Source organism: Dendropsophus ebraccatus, chromosome 5, assembly GCF_027789765.1.
Source record: "Dendropsophus ebraccatus isolate aDenEbr1 chromosome 5, aDenEbr1.pat, whole genome shotgun sequence".
Taxonomy (NCBI): domain Eukaryota; kingdom Metazoa; phylum Chordata; class Amphibia; order Anura; family Hylidae; genus Dendropsophus; species Dendropsophus ebraccatus.
The window spans coordinates 62036612-62060946 of NC_091458.1; the positions used below are offsets into that span (position 1 = coordinate 62036612).

The following is a 24335-nucleotide window of genomic DNA, read 5'->3' on the forward strand; positions in this document are numbered from 1 at the left end:
GGTAATACAACCAATAATGACTGTCATGCAGTTGTGATTGTGCGGCACCGCCACAACTCATGTTAGTGAATGGGGTCGCACGAGTGCCAGTGACGTGACCCCACAGTTGTAAGAAATCTATCCAGAAGGATTTCTTGCGACTGTAGGGGTTACAGGCACTTGTGGGTCCCAATGAAAACCCATTCACTTACATGAGTTACAGTGCCACACAATGATTTTTGGTAGCACAACCAGAAATTGCCCTAGCCTTAATGGCAAATCCTACTTCCAAAAACAGCGTCACAAATGTCTATAGGTTCAGATCAGTCCACTGTAGTATCAGGACACAGAGACAATGTGACCCACAACTTATGGACGTATAAAGGTGCTGTTTATGGAATAAAGCAGCCATGTTTTCCTATTCTTGTACCTCCCTTTTAAGCATCTGAATAGGAGACACTTTTTTTTAAAGACTCCCATGCTATGTATTTAACTATTAAACATGGCCTCATGTAGGGACAAAACCAACAAATCTGAAAGGACATACAATGAGAATGCAATAAAAACGACTGGACTGATTTACTTCACATCTTATCATCTACTGTGAGGGACTGGATTTTATGGGCAAATTTAGAGAAGGTGGAACATTGTGCTAGTAATAGTAACTGTGAACATGTAGGTGGTCAATCATTTCTAGTTTACATTCACAAAATAGATATCACCAATAGATGTGGATGACCAGGAAGGATGTGAGCAGTATGTACTGTATGATTTTTGACAGTATGAGGCCTAGTGTGTATATACACATCTTGTAACACACTATCCTACAATTTATCTTGCACGAGAAACTCCATAATCCATATTAATGATCCATAGAAGTAGACATTATTCCAGTAAAAATCCTCCCTACAGACCAATAGTGAGAGTTGTAGTTTCATAACAGCTGGAGAGGCACAGATTGGGGACCAGTGTACTAGACAGGCCTGATAACCCAAATCATTCACCCACCAATATTGTTTGGATATTAAACATACTGTATTATTACTGTACAATATACATGTGCATACCATTTCCTATCCACACATGGATGGCAGTTTACTGGTAAATGAGTGTCAGGGCTGTAAGAGGATGATAATTTAAGAGATTTTTGTCTCCCTTAGTATAGTATGCATTGTTCATTGATAATCTTATTTACGGGACGTGGCCTCTCATGACCTGCTCTGCTTTCCCTGCAGAATTCTGTTTGTAGAGAAACCTAGCCAGCAGATTGCATATCTTCTACTATTTGGTATGGTGCTGTTTAAAATATGGCTTAGGATAGTGACACACAATAGGCGCTAAGCTCTTCGTGTAAAAGGGGAGATGAACAGTTATGACAGATGTCACATTATTGCACTCATAGAAAAGCATGACTATGGCTTATATGGTTAAGGAAAGCATCCAACTTCTTCTGCTGTCTACATATATTCCTTGACTTGTTTAATTATTTACCTAGTCTCCCTTTATTTGATGATGATAATGTTGAACTTATGGGAGGTTATTGTAGCAGTTGTGTGGATTTGGAAATACAAAGCTGATTTCATCCATAAACACCTCCACACCTGTGCATTTGATGTGCCTTGTATTGTATCTGACCTCCATTGAAGTTAAATGATCACTGGCATTTCAACAAAGGGGAAGGGGGGGGGGGGGGGGGGGGGCATTTTACATACTGCCGATGCAAGCTTATAGAAGGGAGGCGAGAGAAGGAAGGGGGAGCTAACTAGAGACGGGGCAAGCAAGAGAACAGCAGAGACTATGGGAGTTTGCAGTATTAGGCTGGGTTCACACTATGTATATTTGAGGCTGTATTTGGTCCTCATGTCAGGTCCTCATAGCAACCAAAACCAGGAGTGGATTGAAAACACAGAAAGGATCTGTTCACATAATGTTGTAATTGAGTGGATGGCCGCCATATAACAGTAAATAACGGCCATTATTTCAATACCACAGCCGTTGTTTTAAAATAACAGCAAATATTTGCCATTAAATGATGGCCATCCACTCAATTACAACATTATGTGAACAGAGCCTTTCTGTGTTTTCAATCCACTCCTGGTTTTGGTTGCTATACAGCCTCACAAATACAGCCTCAAATATACATAGTGTGAACCCAGCCTTAGGCTATGTTCACAGACCGTATATTTTCGTAAAACCACGGCCGTTGTACAATGGCCGTGATTTATATGAAAATATACGTGCCATTGCTGCCAAGAAATCCCGGCTGGAGCGTATACACATAGTATACGCTCTGGCCGGGATCCCTAGCGGTGCCGTAAACAACTGACATGTCAGTTTTTTCTGCGGCCGCTATTCATATTCATTGAATAGCGGCCGTAGAAAACCATGTCAGTGCACAATGTTAAGCGAGTGGCTCCGGCCGCTCGTTCCATAGTGTGCTGTGGGCAGTTCTGATGCGGGTGCGCACGGATGCGCCCACATCAGAACTCTGCGGCTGGGATGATCTTTTCAGAGACCGGCCATTCCGTGACCCGGCCGGGTCACGGAACAGCCGGTCTGTTATGACGTGTGAACATAGCCTTAGATCTCAACCTAATGCTTTATTCACAGCCTACACTGTTTAATGTTGTTCTATAATGTCCTCCATACTGCTTCTGAGGGTGTGTTATAGAGATATAAAACAGTAGAATCCCCTTGTTGAAAAATGCCATATACAATTGTATATTGGGCAGAAATGGCATTAGTTCTTGTATACACACATAGTAGCTTATATCTGTGATACCATACACAGCCACAAGGAATAGTGTTGCATTGTTTCTGGGAGTAAACAGACAAAGATGAACGTATCTGAATTCTCCATCTATACCTGACCGACATGGAAACTTATATAAATCCATTACTTACTTTCTTTGGCTAATCTTTCTTTGGCTGCTGTTACTTTCATTATAAATTATATGTACGAAACATCATCTAGATTTCCCAACCCCCACGTAGACTAATCGTAATAACCCTGACAACTTGAAAAGTAGGTGTAATGGAGATTTGGCATACCAATAAAATAAGACACTCTCTTCTCTTGTCTCATTCTCGACTTTGGGTTTCTCAATTACATTTGTTTATTACATTATTCTTAATGTAAATTTTATATATGGTTAGAACCAACCCCAATAACTAAGAGAATGGCGTGTAAGTTAAGATCATGGGAAAAATTCTGAATAACAAAATTCACACAAACCTTCTGGTCGAAATGCAGGTCAGGAATCAACCAGGTGTCTAAATTGCAACAATTTGGTAAAAATTACATCAAAAACATTTTGTTTATGACTATAATATGGAAGATGGCACAGGGCTAACCCACGTGGAATAACATTTCCATAATTTCATACAAATTTATAGAAAAGGACGTCCATGATATGACAGCAGCTTTGGGTATACGGTAAATCTCTTATATAAATAAAGCTTCTGGGTGTAAGAGAACCATCTTTTATGGCTCTGTCCAGATAAATGGTTGTCAATTTACCAATGCTGAATTGTTAAGGTGCCCATAGTCATTGATGGATGTAAGAATGAAGTTGTGTGCACATATACTCCAGCTATATTCTGGTAACCTATAAACAGTGTTTGATCATAGTCTTTATAAACAGAAAATAGTTGTTTTAGGGATTAACAGTAGTGAAACCTGCGCAGAACTGTAAAAACAAACCTCAATCTGGGTATAACCGGTGTATTCATCCAAATATGTGCGTGCGAAGTGTATTATGTAACCAGAAAATGTAAGTAAATGAATATTGCACGGCTGTTTAGGAACTCTGTATTGTTGAAGAATCTGCATACTCCTCATACACTTTGTAGAACTTGGTGGCTATATAGAATGTACAAATGGAGATTAATTAATCTCAGTGGAGCCCATAGAAAATGCCTCTTCCATTGAGAGCACAGTACACACCTATGGCATGGCAATTCCATTGCTTTAATATTTAGTGACTTGCCATCAAGATGCCCAGCAGTTTCTCAGCATGAGATAGGTTTTTAGTATTTCGCCCAGTTTCCATGATTGTCAAGTTGTCAGAAAGCTTTGCATCCAAAGATTACTCTCTGTCGGATTTTGGTAATGGGTAAAGCAGTGACAGGTCTTCTGTTAGGGCTTGAGAAACACATATGTTCATTGATTTAAACCCATAGTCACAGAGTGCCATATATTGGTTATCCCATGTTTCCTTCAGTCTCTCTCAAGTTGAGATTAGAAGAATCCTTTGTCTGCTTGAGCACATAGTGAACACAGGATATCACCCAAGCAGTTCGGGGACTTGATTGCATTTTCAGTATAAAGTCATCATATAAACAAAGTTCCTTATAGAGCTGACATCGGGCTGTAGACTGTGTATGGAAAAGGCAGGACAGGGTGAGTTCTCCTCTCACATGCTTCAAAGAACAAGAGCACAAGGCTCTTCTTTATTACTTCCAGGCCACAGATCCATCCCCTGATAATCCACAGAACTGCTTTGACTCTGTACAACTGGACAAAGTTCACAGTTCATCCTCATCCAACTTTGCTAGTCGAGGAGCAGGTATACTCACTTCATCTGTGGGTGAGGCGTAGCCAGGGAGCTCCCGGGACAATGTGCTTAGCTTCTGGAAGAAACAGATGGGTTAGAAGGTGCAAAACAAATGCTCATGGTATATAGTCAAAATGCAAAGACTTTCTCTTAAAACAGGGGTGCAATGTGGTCTGCTGGCCACATTGTCAGACTGTGCCACTTCAAGGCTGTTAGAAATCTAGTAGGGTCCAAACATACAGGATCATTGTTGTGGCTAGCTTTTTCTTTGTAGGCTCTTTGGATGGCTATCTTTTAGATTTATTTATAATGGAGACAATCTACAAGTACTATACATTATAGAGACATTCTGCCGTCAAAGGAACTTCTAGCTATAGAACACAGATTAACTTTAAAGCGTCACTATTAGCAGATTCTGGCCAGTAAACCTGCTGATATCCCCGAGCAGCTGTTTACCTTCTGACTTCAGTGCTGTAATCCTTATTTCTGTCTCTTCTAGTATAGTGGAGCAGTTTGATATTTTCAGATATGCTAATACTCAGCTTTGGAGCATTCTAGGTGTTGCCTGTTTGCCTGGAGCACCCCCTTGGCCCGCCTAGCCACCTGCCCACTATGCACATTCATATATGCATAGTTAGGCCGCTTGTTACCACGCATAAGCAGGAAGCAGCCCTCTCCACGGGTTGTGTGTGGCATTACATTACAAAAACTGACAAGATTGGTGCTGCCATGTTTTTCTAAGCCTGGATAACCTCTTTAATACAATGACATAACCTGTAGTTGTAGTGCTTTCATCTCTACTATTATAACTGGTTACTTAGCCTTGTCTGTTACATGGTTTAATATGTCTTACATTTAACAATGCACACTGCCACTTTTATGGGTGCATACTGAAGGCTGGTTAGGCCCAAAATTGAGTCAAAAGTCAATAGTACTCCAAAACTATATATTTTTTGTATTTTCAGTGTAATAAGAATCTGCATCAATGATTGAGCAGTCTCCTTTCCAGTGGTCCCTTAAGTTATAATATTAACTGGTTCCCAGAGGAAAATTGTTAAAAATAAGTTAAAAATATTGTATCTGAGACCAAAGCTCAATCGAAAACTAGAAATTGGTTCTGAAGCCTTCAAAAATGTCAACCCGCACCAATCCCATAAAGCAAATGGGAGAAGCATTCAGCTGAGCTCTGTCCCTTTCTTTCTTCTGTAGGAGACGGACTCTCTAGTCAAGTCTCAAGTCTATAAGCTCATCTCCTGCAGCATTCAGATAGATGGGAGAGAAAAGCACTCAGATGAGCGCTTCTCCCTGCTCATTCTACCAATTGGTGGCACTATAGTGCCAATATAATGTTCAGTACTGTATATGACTACTCGGTAAACTGTTCAGCCAGGTTTGATAAGTTAAAGAAATGATGTTATAAATGTAGTGATTGTGTATGTTACAATGTCTTTAGCACGGATAACAGAATAGGTACAGAAAAATTGACTGAACTTCTGTTATAATAATTAAATGAAAACATTAGTCATTTATTACGGTTAAAACTTGCCCACAGGCATTAAATGATTGTGTGACTAATACTGGTAGGACTGGAACGACACCAAAGGTACGTAATTGCTGTGGATGTCAGTAACAGCTTCAGCATTCCCACTACAGTAGACGCACCCTTCGTAATAAAACTTATGTTCTTGAAATTGTTTTAAATTGACTGCACTTGATTAAGTATTACAATACATCTTACCCGACTGGTGGGGTCACTTTGTGGGGTTCCATTGGAGACCGTAGAAGTGGAGGACTCTGGATAATGTTTTAAATCAAGACTGATGTGTGCTGGGGTAAGAACTGGCGGGGGGAGGACATCTGAGTGTGAACCCTTACGATGAGCATGAACCTGGGGTATTATAGGAAATATACAGCATTAATGCAATTACAGTTTTTATGTCTTCATTGTGAACTACAGTAAAATACAAATAATCCCAATAAGACTAAAAAAGTCCTAAATCTTACCTTGCTTCCAAGTCGGCTATCACGAGGGTTGCTGGGCAAATAAAGTGATGGCAGGGAAGAATTGTATGACTTGAGATTGGGCACTTTATTTCTATCCATTGAAGCAGATGAATGAGGTCTGAGGCCTCCACGATTTGTATCCATCATACTGCTGTTACTGGATCGGCCAAGACTATTAGACTTGCTTTCCCTGCGTTGGTACTCAATAGGTGATTGAAGTGCTGGAAATAAAAATACCATTATATTTAATGTAAGTTCATAGCTAGTTTACTTTCTTATATTTACTGAACTTCAAGCTGGTCCCAATGTATAAAAAAGATGCTCATACTCAGGATATGGTCATTGTGCCTTTTCATTTTTGTTCTGTTTTCCACCCTGCCCTACATAACACTGAGAAGAATAGCCCTCTCTAGCCAGGACGCACAAAAGTACATGCACAATGCTAAAAAAAAATTTCTTTTTGAAATGATCCATAATGATTTTATAAAGGGCCACCAATTGCATTACCAATTCCTTAAAACTTCAACTTATTGAGCTATAAGCTACACCATAACTTGTTTGAACAAATACAGTACCAATGATCTGCACTATCTTTTAAGTAAATTAAAGTTGTAAGAGTATCATCATTAAAATACACATCCAACAGTTTATGTTATATAAGCCTGAAATTGTAAAAATGCTCCACATTTATATATATAAAAAAAAAAAGGTCAAGAAAGACAAAGGTAAATGTATTAAACATTTCCAACCTATACAGTATCTTTTAAGACTGAATTACACACAACGATTTGCCAGAGGAAGCACATGCCAACCTGTCAGGTCGGCACTTGTTTTCCCCTTGTTCCCTGCGCAGTGTCTGTGCCATTACATGCACAGACAGCGAGCCTAAAAGATTAGGGAGCTGTGGGAGGGTGGCTTTTCAAGGTCGCCGCCTTTAAATGGAACAACGTGCTGTCATGATTGGGCTGTTTTAACATGTTGCTGATCACGGTTTTTTACACCAAATGATTATTGGCCTGAAAAGCTGGTAATCGGCAGAGTACGGCTGATAATCGTTTTGTGTAACAGGGCCTTTACAGTCTTGCTGGATCCGAATTATAACATCTAACCAACAGCATTAGTTATGAGAACATGAAAGGTTTTTTTTAGCCACATTATATTGATGGCATACCCTCAGCATATGTCATTAATATCAGATCGTAGGGTTGCCGATGCCCACACCTTGCCAATCAGCTGTTTGTCAGCCAAAGATTTAGCCATCCAGGCATGATAGGAATTTTAGTGCTATAACATCTTGAGGGCCGCAGTTTGACATCCCTGTTACCGAAGGTGGTCACCTTAAGCGGTGGGCATCTGTGTGGGAGTGGCTCTAGATATAGTGGATTAAAAGTGTACGTTTCACCATTTTTTTTTCTCTCTCCAGCTTACCCAAACCCTCCATGAGGGGGTGGGGTTGGGGACTGGTATAGGAGCTGAGGAGCTGGGTGGTGTTTTAGGTGGAAAATGTGAATATTTTTGTAATTTTTGTTTAATGGTATGTTTGAAGATTGTACTTCTATGATACGTCTTTACTTGAAAAGTACAAAAATTTTAAAATTAAACTTAAAGTTTTTATTAACTAGCGTTTGAGTGTTCAGACTGCAACCAATCAGTAGAATGAGCAGGGAAAGGACCGTTGCGCTATCCCTCCCGCTCTATGCCTAGGTGCCCCATAGAGTTTTATTTTGCATTATTTTATTTTGCATCCATCGAGAGAGGAATGCATTGAGCATGGCTTCTCCCCACTCGCTCTCCCAATCTGTTGCCGTCTGAGCACTCAGACCCCAACGGATCAAAACTTTTGTCATGTCTCTGACGTGTCAGAAGATTTTATTGTGCAAAAGAACACTGCAGAGACACCATCACGTATCTCTACATCAGTGAACTAGTCAGATCTTCCTCCGGGAAGGAACCACCAAGCCAAGGAATGTCTCCAATTAAGGAAACCACCTAAGCAAGGTATCCATTCACAGACAGCTGTTTCGGGGTTTTTGCTGTCTGTGGATGGATACCTTGCTAAGGTGGTTTCCTTAATTGGAGACATTCATTGGCTTGGTTGTTCCCTCCCGGAAGAAGGTCTGGCTAGTTCACTGACGTCGAGACACATGATGGTGTCTCTGCAGTGTTCTTTTGCATATTTGATTTCCCAGGGGGCAATGTTCTAGAACAGTGTTTCTCAACCTTTTCAAGCCAAGTACCCCCATGCGACAAGAAGCTCCAGCCGAGTACCCCCAAGGATACGATTCATTATAATCTTTGCCCTAGGGAAGATACACCCATACATTTTGCAGCAAAATCCACTGCAATACTCTGTACTGTTGTGGCCCATAGTTTTGCATTTTTGCAGCAGATTTTCATTCCATTACGAGAATGTAGCCACTGCCTATTTAACGTATTAGCTGCCTGGCCTTACAGATCATACTTACCTGACAATGCTCCCACCTGCTTCTCAGTCTCGCAGGTCACAGATCAGTGGCTGCAGCAGGCAGTCAATAAGTTGGGAGCTAGGGAAGCAGGCAGAAGCTTGGACAAGTAATAATATGCCCCTTTCAGCTAGATACGTCCCTGCAGCCACATATGCCCCTTTTGGCTAGGTATGCCTCTTGCAGCCAGGTATGTCCCATGGAGCCAGATTTGCCGCTAGCCAGATGTGTCTCATTGAGCTGGATATGTCTCCCTGCAGCCAAATAACACCTCCAACGTAGCCAGATTACCCCCCCCCCCCCCCCCAACGTAGCAAGATACCTTCCCCATGTAGCCAGATACCTTCCCCATGTAGCCAGATACCTCTGCCATGTAGCTAGATACCTCCCCCATGTAGTCAGGTACCTCCCCCATGTAGTTAGGTACCTCCCCCGTGTAGCCAGATACCTCCCTCATGTAGCCAGATACCTACCCTATGTAGCCACATACCTCCCCCCATGTAGCCACATACCTACCCCCATGTAGCCACATACCTCCTCCATGTAGCCAGATACCTCCCCCCATGTAGTCAGATACCTCCCCATGTAGTCAGATACCTCCCCCCATGTAGTAAGATACCTCCTCCATGTAGCCAGATACCTCCCCATGTAGTCAGATACCTTCCCATGTAGTCAGATACCTCCCCCATGTAGTCAGATACCTCCATGTAGTCAGATACCTCCTCCCATGTAGTCAGATACCTCCCCATGTAGTACGATACCTCCCCATGTAGTCAGGTACCTCCCCATGTAGTAAGATACCTCCCCCATGTAGTCAGATACCTCCCCATGTAGTCAGATACCCTCCCATGTAACCAGATACCTCCTCATTTAGCCAGATACCTCCTCATTTAGCCAGATACCTCCCCCATGTAGTCAGATACCTCCCCCATGTAGTCAGATACCTCCCCCATGTAGTCAGCTACCTCCCCCATGTAGTAAGATACCTCCTCCATGTAGCCAGATACCTCCCCCATGTAGCCAGATACCTCCCCATGTAGTCAGATACCTTCCCATGTAGTCAGATACCTCCCCCATGTAGTCAGATACCTCCATGTAGTCAGATACCTCCCCATGTAGTACGATACCTCCCCATGTAGTCAGATACCTCCCCCATGTAGTCAGATACCTCCCCATGTAGTAAGATACCTCCCCATGTAGTCAGATACCCTCCCATGTAACCAGATACCTCCTCATTTAGCCAGATACCTCCCCCATGTAGTCAGATACCTCCCCCATGTAGTCAGATACCTCCCATGTAGCCAGATACCTCCCATGTAGCCAGATACCTCCCATGTAGCCAGATACCTCCCCCCATGTAGCCAGATACCTCCCCCATGTAGTCAGATACCTCCCCTCATGTAGCCAGATACCTCCCATGTAGTCATATACCTCCCCCATGTAGTCAGTTACCTCCTCCCATGTAGCCAGTTACTTCCCGATGTAGGTAAAGATACCTACCCCATGTAGTGAGATTCCTCCCCCATGTAGCCAGAAACCTCTTCATGTAGCCAGATACCCCCCATGTGTAGCCAGATACCACCTACTGGAGCCACATACCTCCCCCGTGTAGTAAGATACCTCCTCCCATGTAGCCAGATACCCTTCCATGTAGCCAGATACCTCATCCCATGTAGTCAGATTCCTCCCCCATGTAGCCAGAAACCTCTTCATGTAGCCAGATACCTCTCATGTAGCCAGATACCTCCCCCATTGTAGCCAGATACCTCCCACGTGTATCCAGATACCTCCTAATGGAGCCACATACATCCCCCATGTAGTCAGATACCTCCTCCATGTAGCCAGATACCTCCCCATGTGGTCAGATACCTCCCCCATGTAGCCAGATACCTCCCCATGTAGCCAGATACCTCCCCATGTAGCCAGATACCTCCCCATGTAGCCAGATACCTCCCCATGTAGCCAGATTCCTCCCCCATATAACCAGATTCCTCCCCCATATAGCCAGAAACCTCTTCATGTAGCCAGATACCTCCCCCATGTAGCCAGATACCTCTCCCATGTAAAAAAGATACCTTCCCCATGTAGCCAGATATCTCCCCCCATGTAGTCAGATACCTCGCTATGTAGCCAGATGTTTTGATGGTTGATTTGATGCTGCTATTGATTAATGCTGAACAAAGAGGTCTGTGATGGGGTCACCCCTTGGAAATTTCTTTTTACCTTGGGGCACCCCTACTAAATAACTTTCTACGAAAAAAAAACATCATTTAGTGACTCACAAGTGACGTCTTTTTTCATCTCAGGGGTCACTTGTGAGGAGAATGAGAAGAGGGTGGGGAAAGAAGAGGAGAAGGGGGGGGAGAAAGGAAAAGGAGGGAGAGAAGAGGGTAAGGGGGGAGAGAGGAGAAGGGGGGAGAGAAGAGGAGAGGGGGGAGAGAAGAGGAGAGGGGGGATGAGAAGAGGAGAGAGGGGGAGAGAAGAGGAGAAGGAGGAGAGAAGAGGAGAAGGGGGAGAGTAGAGGGGTCACTTGTGAGGAGAAGGAGGAGAGGGTGGGGAAAGAAGAGGAGAAGGGGGGAGAAAGGAAAAGGAGGGAGAGAAGGGGGGAGAAGAGAAGAAGGGGGAGAGTAGAGGGGGGAGAGAAGAAAGAGGAGAATGGGTAAAGAAGAGGAGAAGGGGAAAGAGGAGAAGGGGGAAGAGAAAAGAAAGAGAAGGGGGAAGAGAGGAGAAGGAGGAGAAGTGGTAGAGAAGAGGAGATGGGGGGAGAGAGGAGGAAAAGGGGGGAGAGAAGAGGAAAAGGGGGGAGAGAAGGGGAGGAGAAGGGGGGAGAGAAGAGGAGAAGGGGGAGAGAGGAGGAGAAGGGGGAGAGAGGAGGAGAAGGGGGGAGAGAGGAAGAGAAGGGGGGGAGAGAAGAGGAGGGGGCGAGAGGAGGAGAAGGGGGAGAGAGGAGGAGAAGGGGGGAGAGAGGAAGAGAAGGGGGGAGAGAGGAGGAGAAGGGGGAGAGAGGAGGAGAAGGGGGGAGAGAGGAGGAGAAGGGGGGACAGGGGAGGAGAAGGGGGGAGAGAAGAGGAAAAGGGGGGAGAGAAGGGGAGGAGAAGGGGGGAGAGAAGAGGAGAAGGGGGAGAGAGGAGGAGAAGGGGGAGAGAGGAGGAGAAGGGGGGAGAGAGGAAGAGAAGGGGGGGAGAGAAGAGGAGGGGGCGAGAGGAGGAGAAGGGGGAGAGAGGAGGAGAAGGGGGGAGAGAGGAAGAGAAGGGGGGGAGAGAAGAGGAGGGGGCGAGAGGAGGAGAAGGGGGGAGAGAAGAGGAGAACGGGGGAGTGAGGAGGAGAACGGGGGAGAGAAGAGGAGAAGGGGGGAGAGAAGTGGAGGGGGTGAGAGGAGGAGAAGGGGGAGAGAAGAGGAGAAGGGGGGAGAGAGGAGGAGAAGGGGGGAGAGAGGAGGAGAAGGGGGGAGAGAGGAGGAGAAGGGGGGAGAGAGGACGAGAAGGGGGGACAGGGGAGGAGAAGGGGGAGAGGGGAGGAGAAGGGGGGAGAGAAGAGGAAAAGGGGGGAGAGAAGGGGAGGAGAAGGGGGGAGAGAAGAGGAGAAGGGGGAGAGAGGAGGAGAAGGGGGAGAGAGGAGGAGAAGGGGGGAGAGAAGAGGAGGGGGCGAGAGGTGGAGAAGGGGGGAGAGAAGAGGAGAAGGGGGTTGAGAGGAGAAGGTGGGAGAGAGGAGGAGAAGGGGGGAGAGAAGAGGAGAAGGGGGGAGAGAGGAGGAGATGGGGGAGAGAAGAAGAGAAGGGGGAGAGATGAGGAGAGGGGGGAGAGAGGAGGAGAAGGGGAGAGAGAGGAGGAGAAGGTGGGAGAGAGAGGAGAAGAAGGGGGGGAGAGAGGAGAAGAAGGGGGGGAGAGAGGAGAAGAAGGGGGGGAGAGAGGAGGTGAAGGAGGGAGTGGGGGAGGGAGAAGAGAGGGTTTGTTGGAGGCGCAATCGCCCCATAGCCCCCGCGGGTGGGTGATACTGCTGGGAGGGAGGAGAGTAGTGAGAGCAGTTCCATTTAGCCGGCGACCACGCGATGCACCGGCAGTGACATTTCCCCGGACCCCACTCAGCTCGTGATAGGATCCCGACTCTCCTTCCCTCCCGGACCCCACTCTGCGGATAGCTGCAGCCGCTATCCGCAGAGTGGGGTCCGGGAGGGAAGGGGAGTCGGGATCCTATCACGAGCTGAGTGGGGTCCGGGGAATGTCACTGCCGGTGCATCGCGTGGTCGCCGGCTAAATGGAACTGCTCTCACTACTCTCCTCCCTCCCAGCAGCATCACCAGTGTACAGAGCTGCTGCAGCTGGGAGGGAGATCGGAGCCGCCACGGGCATCGGTGCCGGTACACTGAGTGATAGCAGTGTCCCGCCACTGAAAACTAAATTTTATTTTTTCCCCCCTTACCCGCGTACCCCCTCAACCTGCGCCGCATACCCCCTGGGGTACGCGTACCGCAGGTTGAGAAACCCTGTTCTAGAATACACTGATGTTGAGACACATGATGGTGTCTCTGCGGTGTTTTGGTTGATCTCTCTGAGGTCAACCAGCATCCTTTTGCATGCACTTAATAATCATTGCTCCCACTAGCCAGAAACCTACTCCACACTGATGAGTGGCAAAAACCCTGAAACAGCTGTCTGTGGATGGATACCTTGCTTAGGTGGTTTCCTTAATTGGAGACATTCCTTGGCCTGGTTGTTCCTTCCCGGAGGAAGGTCTGGCTAGTTGACTGACGTCGACAAGGTTTTATTGTGGCAGTGCCTCTTCAAACAGTCAGGGTATTATGCCATGTAATGCTACAATTCCTCTACAGTGGAAGTATCTGGCTTACTGCAAGGTATATCTAAATTAAAAGGGTTTCTCTGTGATGAAATAATCCCTTCTAAATGGACCTGTAATCTCCCCTGACAGTTCTATTCTAGTAAATACTTCATGAAATAACAATTTGGAGCCATCTTTTATAACAAAATCTGCACTGTGATGTTCCTTTGCTACTCCTTGTATGCAAACACTGACAAGTGGGTATTGCCCGTTATGGATGTGTTATCTGGTGACAGTGACAAACTATCTAGGGAAACACTCCATAGACAAAAGGGAATGTTCCTCCCCAGTTGTCAATTTATTCATAAATATTTGTAAGGAATAATAGAAGAACCCTTATCTTTAAGGGGATGCATATGCCTTAAACTTACATTGTATACAAGTGAGGAATGGGATTTTATCCAAGGTACAGTAGTTACTTACCATTAAGAAAGTTACGCTGACTCTCCAGTATCTGCCCAATGTCTCGAACCCAGGCCATTCTAATGTCAGGGGAGGAGGCTTGCAGTATGTAACGCATTAAGCTGCGATCTGTACCTCGTGATGTCAGTGCAAATTTACAAGGGTCATTATCCACAGATTCTTCAATTCCTAGACAGCTTATCTAAAACACGGAAGCAAAATATTCTTTGTGACTTGTTCAACCCATACAAAATGCAACAAATAAGGAAACAAATAAACATTGGCTAAGCAAAGGAGTGCATAATGTAAAATGTGCACTAAGTGACATTCTATGGTATAAATTATTAAATGGGTGCAAAATGTATTTTAAATGGGCGAAACACAACAATCTGTATCTCTAACACAGGAGAGAATTCTTCAGAGGGGCAACTTTGTAAAGTAATGCAACTTATAACAACATGAACATTACATTCACATCATGTAAATTATTCATCTGCTTTAATGATGAAGTTGGAATTTTATCAAAGCACTTAACACATTTCACAGAAAACAATACACTGGAGTGCTTCGCATCTGATTTAGTCAATAAGAACTGCAGCTCATTGTTTCCATGCCAGTGGATATTGCTTCCACTTTACTGTGGAATGTACAACTACAATCGCGGTAATGTGGTCATACGGGGTAATGTGCAGTGTGATAAATCTGTGCTGTACCTTACGACCCGGTCGTATTCACAGGAAGAAAACAAAATGCCCCAAAACTGTGGCTAAAATGAGTATGACTGCACTACAAGGGAGAGCACCCCTGTCACTGACTGGCTGAGCAGGCAATCGCTCAGCCGGGTCATGACACTGCAGCCGGAAGAGCCAGGCACATAAAAATGTAATCGGCAGAAGGACCTGGGAGTGACGCTACTAAGGTAAGGGACGGCCCTGCCCCATTTACCCTGCCATAATTACTAAGAGGCACACACCTCATAGGTAAAACTGGTGGGACCTGAAGAGTGTGCACAGAACTCTACACCTGCTCCGAAGCAGGTGTACATTTTTGCCATGATTTATGCTAGAGATGAGCAAATTTACAGTAGGAAGAAAGTCAGGCACTTCGTTCCTATGTGCATTCTGCTCATTAGGCTGCCAGCTTTGAAGTCTTCTCTGCTCTGTACCGCTCCTTCCCGGGTGCTGGGAAAAGATGGATCCAGTACTGGGAAGTTCTCCCAGTTTCCCAGGAATGGATCCATCTTTTCCCTGCACCCAGGGAGGAGCAGCACAGAGAAAACTTCAAAGCCTGCAGCCTTATAAGCAGAATGCAGATAGGAACGAAGTGCTTGACTTTCGTCGTAATGTAAATTCGCTAATGTCTAAATTGTCATGGTAAGTCAGGGTAAATCAGCTGCAGGAAAGGTCATGTATCCTCCCTGCCTTGCCACGTCTATAAAAGAAACAGATCGCTGATCCCAGGGAGACCAGCCAAACGATAACACTACCCGCTGTTAGTGAAAGCGCTCAATGCAGTGAAGTCCTAGGTGCATTGCCCCCTGGGAAACATGAATATGCAAAAAAGAGCCCGAGGAGCCTAATCGAAGAGTCTTAAAAAAGAATCCTGCTCCACACTGATTAAGGGCAACACCCCAAAACAGCTGTCTGTGGATGGATACCTGGCCTTGGTTTTTCCCTTACGGAGAGATATCTGGCTAGTCCTGTGTTTCGAGACTCTTCAATGAGGCTCCATGCATTGCCACGTCTATGGCTGGCATACACAATGGAGAAGGTAAGAATCTTCAACTTCTCTGAGGGGCACAACCTTCATAAAAGTCACCATAGTTTATAGGAAATTGCTGATTTAAATTTAATTTAAATAATGTAAATGCCATAGGTGTAAAATAAAATACACTGATGGCATGCTGTCACTTCTGATGATGTTCTGAAGCCTATTCTAAGTGACTGGCCTTTGTAACTGACCTCAGTCATTGGCTGCAGTGTGTTCAGAACGTTGTTAGCAGAACTGGCAGTGGTGCTGCACTCGGCAAGATGAGGATAGTGTATTTCATTACAACCCTAGAGGGCTGTCAATTTTAAAAAAAGAGAAAACCTTAATTGTGAGTGGTATGATAGCAATAAGCGTAATGGACATGAATTTTACTTCCACACAATGGCAGAGTGATTAAGCAAGAGCAATACAATCAATACCATCAGGCCTGATGCTTACCTTGATGCTGTTTTTAAAGATGTATCCAGGTAGTGAAAAACCCTTCTTCTTATCAATGGGTTCACTAAAGATGATGAGCTGCTCAAAGAGGAAGACTCTCCGCTCCTTTCCCCTTGTCAGAAAACTGCATTCCTGTTCTATTACCATGAATGTGTCTTGTTGGAGAAGCTTCCCCTGAGCTGTGATTTTTCCCTGAAGAGAATGACAGTAGTCAGATAGCTGATATAAAAAAAACACCACAGCAAACTAAATAAAGCCAAATAAAAAACTCAACAAGTCAAAAACACAAACAAAGAGCATCCCATTTTGTAGTTTGTATGATCTAATATTTAAAGAAGAGAAGCTTTACCTCAAACCCTTGCAGCCGGCCAAGGTTCATCATGTCATTGCACCTTTTAGGGACAAAACACATCACTTCCACGGCTTTCTAAAATGTGGAAAACAAAGATAAAGTTGTAAGAAAGATTACATGAGCTTCATTCATGTTTTTATTTTGAGCAATGTCATTCAGGTACAGTGCATACAGCTTACAGGGGTTATCTGAAGGCTGAACTCAACAATGTTCAGAAGATATATGGACAGTGAATGGGGCTGTGGCCAGGCATGCACACTCTAGTTCTATTAACTCAGGGACACTTCACCGACTGATCAGCTAGGTAACCTATCCTATGGATAGAGGAAAATTTTTAACCTTGGAATAACACATTTAAGTAAAGAATGTTGTTTGGGCAACTACTACATATTTTATCATGTATGAATGTTTCTAATTTTGGAAAAATGGAATGGGAGAACTGGCAATTGTTGCCCATTGGCTGTACAGCACAATTTCAAGACTTGCAAGTGACCACTTGTGCAAATACACTTGTCAGTTTTTCATTGGGCAAGAAATAAAAATGTTATAAAAATGAAAGCTTATGCAAAGATAAACACATCAGAATTCATAGGGAAGTAATAGTACAGCATAAAGATAGTCAAAGACAAAAAAGGTCAGACATTCCAACCACTAGAAGATGATTTATTGTATGGTTTCTTGCACAGATTGGCTGTGTTAACATGTAGCTGTCTAGGCAGAAAAACCTTTCAGAATACACTGGCACCGGTTTATTGCATGGGAAGAAAAGCAAAATAAATTCTTTCTAAGATCTGATATCCTGGGTTATCTGATCAGGCATAAGAAAATAAGCCTGTCTTGTGATCCTGCTAGTCTTAAAGAGGAAGTCCTATGAACACTAAATTGGCAGGCAGGTGGGTGAGAAAACAACAAACAAGTGAACTCACCCCCGTCCCCCTGCCTCTGTTGTGCCGCACCAGGGTCCTGTTCACCGTTGCCAGCTGTCTTCTTCAGCTAAAAACCAGATACGTCACATACCCAGCTCTTCCAGCAGCAACGTCACAGCCTGGCTGAGTGGTTGCCCAGTGTTCTGCCCCAGTCACTGATAAGCTGAGCGGGCAATCACCAGGGTCGTGATACTGCAGCCAGCAGAACTGCAGGACCCCGCTCCTGTGAATGGGACCTGAGAGCAGTGCAAGGCATGAGGAGGGTTGAGTTTACTTGTTCATTATTCCCCCCCACCTGCCAATTCAAGTGTTCGTGTGACTTCTCCTTTGACTAGGTCTGGTGACAGCCACCTAACATATGAACTAGATAGGTATATATTGTACAGAAAAACAGAAAAGCACATGAGAGATTACTTGTAACTAATATTTCACAGTTTAAAACACAGTCCAAAACTAATGAAGGAGAACTAAACTGCATTACCCTTTAGAACCACTGTGCTTTTATAATGTAATCGCGTATTATAGTGTAACATTATATATTTTATCTGTATATTAGGCAGCATGTATCTAAAGGCCAGAACAGACCACAACAAATAATTATGGTGGGAAACTCTATGCTTACTTAGCAGGTGCTCGAGTATATCTCAGCTACTGCCTAGCCATGGAGGTTGGGGCTGATAAGTGACAATGATGGATCTTTGCGATCTTGAGATCTTGCACTATACAGTAGAAGGGATAGTGCACAGAGAATTTTAACAGCTACAACAAAGGATTGGGTCATTCATTTCAATGCAGTTATTAAATTATTTCTACACTGACCTTTAAAGCTGGCAAAGCTTACTCAATGTTCATTTACATAATAAAACAATACATATCCAGAGCCATATTGTATCATGACCAACCTCCAGTTCTGTTATGTCTTGTCCAGCTTTGCTGTAATACTTGAGGAAATCCTAGGAGGAGAACAAGTATACACTTTATTAGATTATAGTAGTACTGAATAAGTAAAAGTTGTACCGCCCTCAATGTCATCATTGTCACCCATACACCCCTTTTAGCTAAAGACTGGTGTGTAAGTAAGTAGGTATATTTGTGGTGAATCTGCGCTGTGTCTCTATACTCCATACAATGCCATTGGATTTCTGTTGGAGATTCCAGTAGATAAAAGGAAAGAAACAATTTTCAAGTTAACTTCCTAATAATAATACATGTCATACAGGAATGTGCAAACGATAACTTATTATGACATGTCCACTTGATTGCATAATCTGATTTGTAATATGAAGTGAACTGTACCAAGTGAACAATTGGGGAGGGATTAATAGGCCTCATACCTTTAGCAGCAGCTGGTACTTCATGATCCTCTGCACGGGTTTGATAAGTAGGTCATTGAGTTGCAGGCGATGTGACAGCTGTTGCCTCAATTCCTGCGGCAGGATGGGCAGAATCATATTATGTACTTAGAAATATGGAGATATGGTATTTAATAGACTATGTAATAATTTGATTCACCGCTATAATCAGCTTTTTACAAGTGCCAACACCCAAAGAGCTCACTTATGGTAACACACCAAGTGCCTTTTGGTCTATATTCCAGACCTTTAGATAACCTTTGTGTGCTGCTGTATGGTGCCTTTGTAAGGCACAGTAGTTACTTAAATTCATGAGCAAATCCCCAGAATTCCTATGTGTAAAAAGAGCTAAGAGAATGTATGTGGAAATTACTGCTTCTTACAATACATGGTTCATAGAGCCAGAAGTTGAATATAAAGTAAAGAACCAGCCATAAGATAAAAACCTAAATGGGCACTGTCATTTTAAAAAGTTTAAATATGATAAATAAGATACCTGTCAAAAGTTTTGATTGCTCACAGTCTCTCCCCTGAGACCCCCACCACTCAGGAGAACAAGCCAAAATAAGTAGGCCCGGCTTGGAGCAATTTTCTACGAGGCAACTCCATTTTGAGATGATTGACAGCGGGAAACTGAAGTGTGCCACAATGCCCTGCAAGGAGCTTGTTCTCCTGATCAGTGGGGGTCTCAGCAGCGATCAAAACTTTAGACAAATTACAAATATGCCAGTTTAATATAAATCCCTGCTCTCATGCACCTCACCAGATTTACTAAGCCTGGCAGCTGAGGCAAGTATTAAAAACTATGCTTATATGCCACACAACCTCCCTTCCTTACAGTACCCCTGGCCCATTAGGTGAACAGGGCTAACATCTGAAAACAATTGCAGGTTTTTGCGCAAACCGGGTGCTATGAGCAACAATGTGCAATTGTTTTCAAGTATCAAGCTTTGGTAAATCTGTGCCAAATAGTCTTTTTTAATGACAGATACACTTTAAAAAGGGTTTTCCAGGCTTTGTAAAAGCATGGATAGTGGCACTACCTCCACTCTAGACTCTTTACTGGAAGTGCACTCAGATGTGACTGCTGAGGTCAGTGAGTTGTTGCAGTGGCTCGTGCTCAGTGTACAGGGACATCACTGTAGCACCTCTGGCAGTGGAGGGCAGTTTTTTGTTTGGGAAAACCCTTTTACTTAATTTATCTCAAGTCATTTACTGCTTTGAGATACTCTTCTTACCTCAAAGTAGGTGTCAATGTATTCTGATACAATGTGCTCTGACTTGGGCTTGTTCTGGCAATATACCACATACATGTGCAGCCTGCGCTCCTGCAGAAATATAAAATACAATTATGTCATCATATAAACATCTGGTGAAATAGTGACCAAAACAAATTACTGGTTACTTATACAGTCACATTTCAATGTGCATATGGGTACTGCAGGTTATACACAATAGGGGGTTATGGAGTAAAACCCCTAGCACCCTCACTCCTTCAGGCTAATCTCTGCAGCTCTGCTCCTCAGGCCATTTGTTGTTTGTTAGGTTATGTTTAAGAACAAATAGTGTAGCCTACATATATCCACCAAATTAAGGCTACAAGGACACTCCATTAAGGTCCTTTTAGAGCTAAAGATTTGCCAGGGTGCATACGAGGGCCTATCAGCGAGTTTGGTGCTTGTTGGCAGTGCCTTTACATGGCACCACAAACCGACTGGCCGGGCTGCATGAATGATCTATGTAAAGCCTTGGAAACTGACAGCACAGAGATACATATATCTGTGCTGTGAGTTTCCAGATTACACAGCAGTACATACTTACCTAGTGTGCTGCTTCTCTGATCCAGCATCCTGTTTCTCCAGTTCTCCCGTCCAGCCACTGTGTCTTCAGGCCCCGTCTCCTCCATCTGTCAATTATTGTTGAGGAGGTGGGGTCTGAAGAAGAAAAAGGATCTGCAAACTGGCAGCACAGATATATACCTAGTCAGTTTGCCTTTATCATTACACAGGGAGAAGTGCAGCAAATAATGATACATTTTTAAGCATGTTTTAAAGACACAATCATCTGAGAATTGAGTGTATCCTTAGCTGATCGCTGTCACTTTTACATGGGCCAGTTATTGGCCACAGGAGCATTTGTTGCAATACTTCTGGCTGATAATCGGCGCATGTAAACTGCCTTTGAGTCTCTGCCTGAAACTTATGGACACAGCATGTATGTTAGGGACTTTCCTAATAAGCATGCTAAATACATATTCACACATAGTATGACACCGGCCGTTCTGTGACCCGGCCATGTCACAGAACGGTCGGTGTCAGTGAAGTTTATCTTGGCCGGTACTGCAGTACTGGCTGGATAAACTTCTTTTCTGGTGAATTGGGATCCGGGCGCATCCGTGTGTCCCCGCATCCCAATTCACAATTGCACACAATGCTGAGTGCGTCCGGAGCTACACTCTAAATTTTGTGAACTAACAGTTTTATGCGGCCACTATTTAATGAATAGCAGCCACACAAAACTGACATGTCAGTCTTTTTTGCAGCCGCTAGGGATCCCGGCTGGAGTGAATACTATGTGCAATTTCAGCACAATGCATATTTTGAATTAACCCTCCTGAGGAAGCAAACCAACGCGAAACGTCGTTGAGGGGTACATGGTGGCAGATACACAGCAACAGAAATGGGTGAGTGTTCAGGATTATATGAGTTCAATTTGCTTTGGGGTTAGTTAGCCGGTATTAGTAGTCCCAGTGTGGACGACGGTGATATTATATACATTAGCCTTTATACAGGGAGTTTGAAGAATATATTGCACTACCCTAAATGTTATAGGAATAAGAAACTTTATAAATTTATCTGTTTGCGTGTATATTGCCATCTGCTGGTCTATTCTATTATTGCAAATCGTTTTTTGTATGTTATTATTTTATAATAAAGTATGTGTTTTTAAAAAATGGTGAACTAGCCTCAATATGGTACTTTATGTATAAAATATTTTGAATTAACCACGGCCGTAATTAATTCTAAATATACGTTGTGTGAACGTGGCCTAAAAATGCATTATCTTTACATTATCTGTAAAATGCCATCTGTTAGTGAAAAGTAATTATTATAGGAAATATTCAGCATTGACTAAAAGAAGTACTGTAATAGTCTGGTCACCATAACCCTAAATACTGCAAATAGTCATGCCTCTAATTGAATTATTAAAGGTTAAAGATGGTATATAGCTGAAAAACACATGACAATGACAGGGGGACCTGGCAGGGCCAATTACAGAAAACTGACTACTTTATCTTGTTATAATTCAGTTATAGATTATCACCTTACATTGTCATGTGACCTGTAGCAAACATAACTGTAGTAGAACTTACATGTTTTATGAAGAGATGTGCTAATCGGTTTGGATCCTCAAGGCACTTTTGAAGTTCACCTAGAAAATAGCTGTAATGTAACAATACACGAGGAGTTAGTATATACTAAGTCAAAAGTTACTAAAAACTATGAATATGTAATATATAGCTAGTGAGATCGTGGGAGTAAACATAACAATCCTGCTAATATGTTGATTTTTAGAGGCTAGCAAAAAATAATGATCATGTAGAGTAAGCATTCAAGACTGACATGATTGATAAAGAGACCTAAGTAGTCTTGAAAGCTTACTACTTAACATCATTAACACCATGTGCAAACAACGGACATTGTCTTGAGTACCAAATATTGTCCAATGTTTAGCATGTTCCTATGGCTGACGTCCCAATATCAGCAGTAAGAACATTATTTTACTTATTACACCTTTTTGGGTGTGTCTATTAAAAAAGGTCCATAGACTTTAATGGGAAAGGACGGTTCAAAAATGAATAATGTACATGAACAACTAAACTACATCCGTTGTTTGTGCAACTATGGCTGTAGAAAATAGAGCAGTACATATTAGCTTCTGTATGTTCTACAGGAAATGGTACTCTTTCCAGTCTGGAGAGCAGGAGACGTTTTCTATGGGAATTTGCTGCTGCTCTGGACAGTTCCTGTCACGGAAAGAGGTGGCAGCAGAGAGCACTGTGTCAGACTGAAAACAATACACCACTTCCTGCAGGACACCACTTCCTGCAGGACATACATCAGCTGATAAGTACTGGAAGACTGGAGTTTTTTTGAATAGAAGTTTATTACAAATCCCTGGCATCAGTTAATTTGAAAGAAAAAAGTACCCCTTTAAGGTTCTCACATTGTAAAATAAAGGCTACTGTAAATACAACTATAATTTTGAGTGAAAATAAAACAATGTGTAAACAGATGAAAAAAACTGATATTTAGCATAAGCATGTGGTAAATAATGAGTATGTTCATTATTTGGATGGTTGTAACCAATTACGGCTGTTATTCTATAGGGTGTGCGCACTGCTGACCATTAGAGAGCGTAGTTCTACACATCTATAATAGAGGTGCTCTGTGAAAAAGAATATTGTCTTGTATTTTATATTCATTTTGTACGTAATCATGTATCGTCCACCTACTCTTTGTGCCAGTCATATATCTGGTGAATATTTCCAAATACAATTTTGTCTTTTCCCTTCATGTCCTCAGGAACTCCTTGAGTAGTCATGGTCGCCATATAACCCTGATGAAAAAGGTGACATAATAACAGGCTGTTACATAATAATAATAATAATAATAAAAATAATAATAATAAAAATAATAAAAATAATAATAATAATAATAATAATAATAATAATAATGCTTTTATGTGTATAGCACCAAATGATTCAGTAGCACTTAAGATAGTTTTCAGTTTTGGTCCCTGTCCCCATTAGAGCTCACAATCTAAATTTACCTATCTGTATGTTATGGGTGTCAGAGAAAACGGGAGTACCCAGAGGAAACCCACATAAACACAAAGAAAACACCTGAACATTAGGCTTAGGTTACACAGTGACTTTTTTTTAGTGCAACCTTGAGGCTAGGTTCATACACAGTAAAATAAAAGGTAAATACACATGTAATCTTGAGTTACAATAAAACATGTATAAACAAAAAAGAATCTGTATTTTTGGAAAAGCTGGTTGTAAATAATGCGCGGGTCATTTTTTTAAGCGTTTGTAATAAATCACGGCCATTACTCTATACTGTGTGTGCACTGCCGGCTAATTTCCAGAACATATTTTAATTTTACAGTATGTGAATATAGTCTAACACTACAATTTTCCACTGTAAATTTCCACGATAGCAAATTAAGTCACATTATGACCCCCGTTTAAC

General features: G+C 42.9%; 1 protein-coding gene across 6 annotated transcripts in view; it reads right to left on the bottom strand.

Annotated features, from left to right (window-relative positions):
* Positions 1-2143: 2143 nt before the first annotated feature.
* Positions 2144-24335, bottom strand: part of ARHGEF25 (Rho guanine nucleotide exchange factor 25) — a 214573-nt gene continuing 192381 nt past the window's right edge. For 5 of the 6 annotated variants that reach the window (XM_069970346.1, XM_069970349.1, XM_069970348.1 and 2 more), the window contains 11 exons: positions 23594-23697; positions 22451-22520; positions 20316-20405; positions 19060-19152; positions 18628-18678; positions 16797-16874; positions 16448-16639; positions 14261-14441; positions 6540-6760; positions 6274-6423; positions 2144-4611 (listed from right to left, as the gene is read on the bottom strand). In XM_069970346.1, coding sequence (XP_069826447.1) covers positions 4507-4611; positions 6274-6423; positions 6540-6760; positions 14261-14441; positions 16448-16639; positions 16797-16874; positions 18628-18678; positions 19060-19152; positions 20316-20405; positions 22451-22520; positions 23594-23697 — 1335 coding nt within the window. In that variant the 3' untranslated portion in view covers positions 2144-4506. The remainder of the gene's footprint in view (positions 4612-6273; positions 6424-6539; positions 6761-14260; positions 14442-16447; positions 16640-16796; positions 16875-18627; positions 18679-19059; positions 19153-20315; positions 20406-22450; positions 22521-23593; positions 23698-24335) is intronic. The other variant, XM_069970347.1, reaches the window with a different exon arrangement.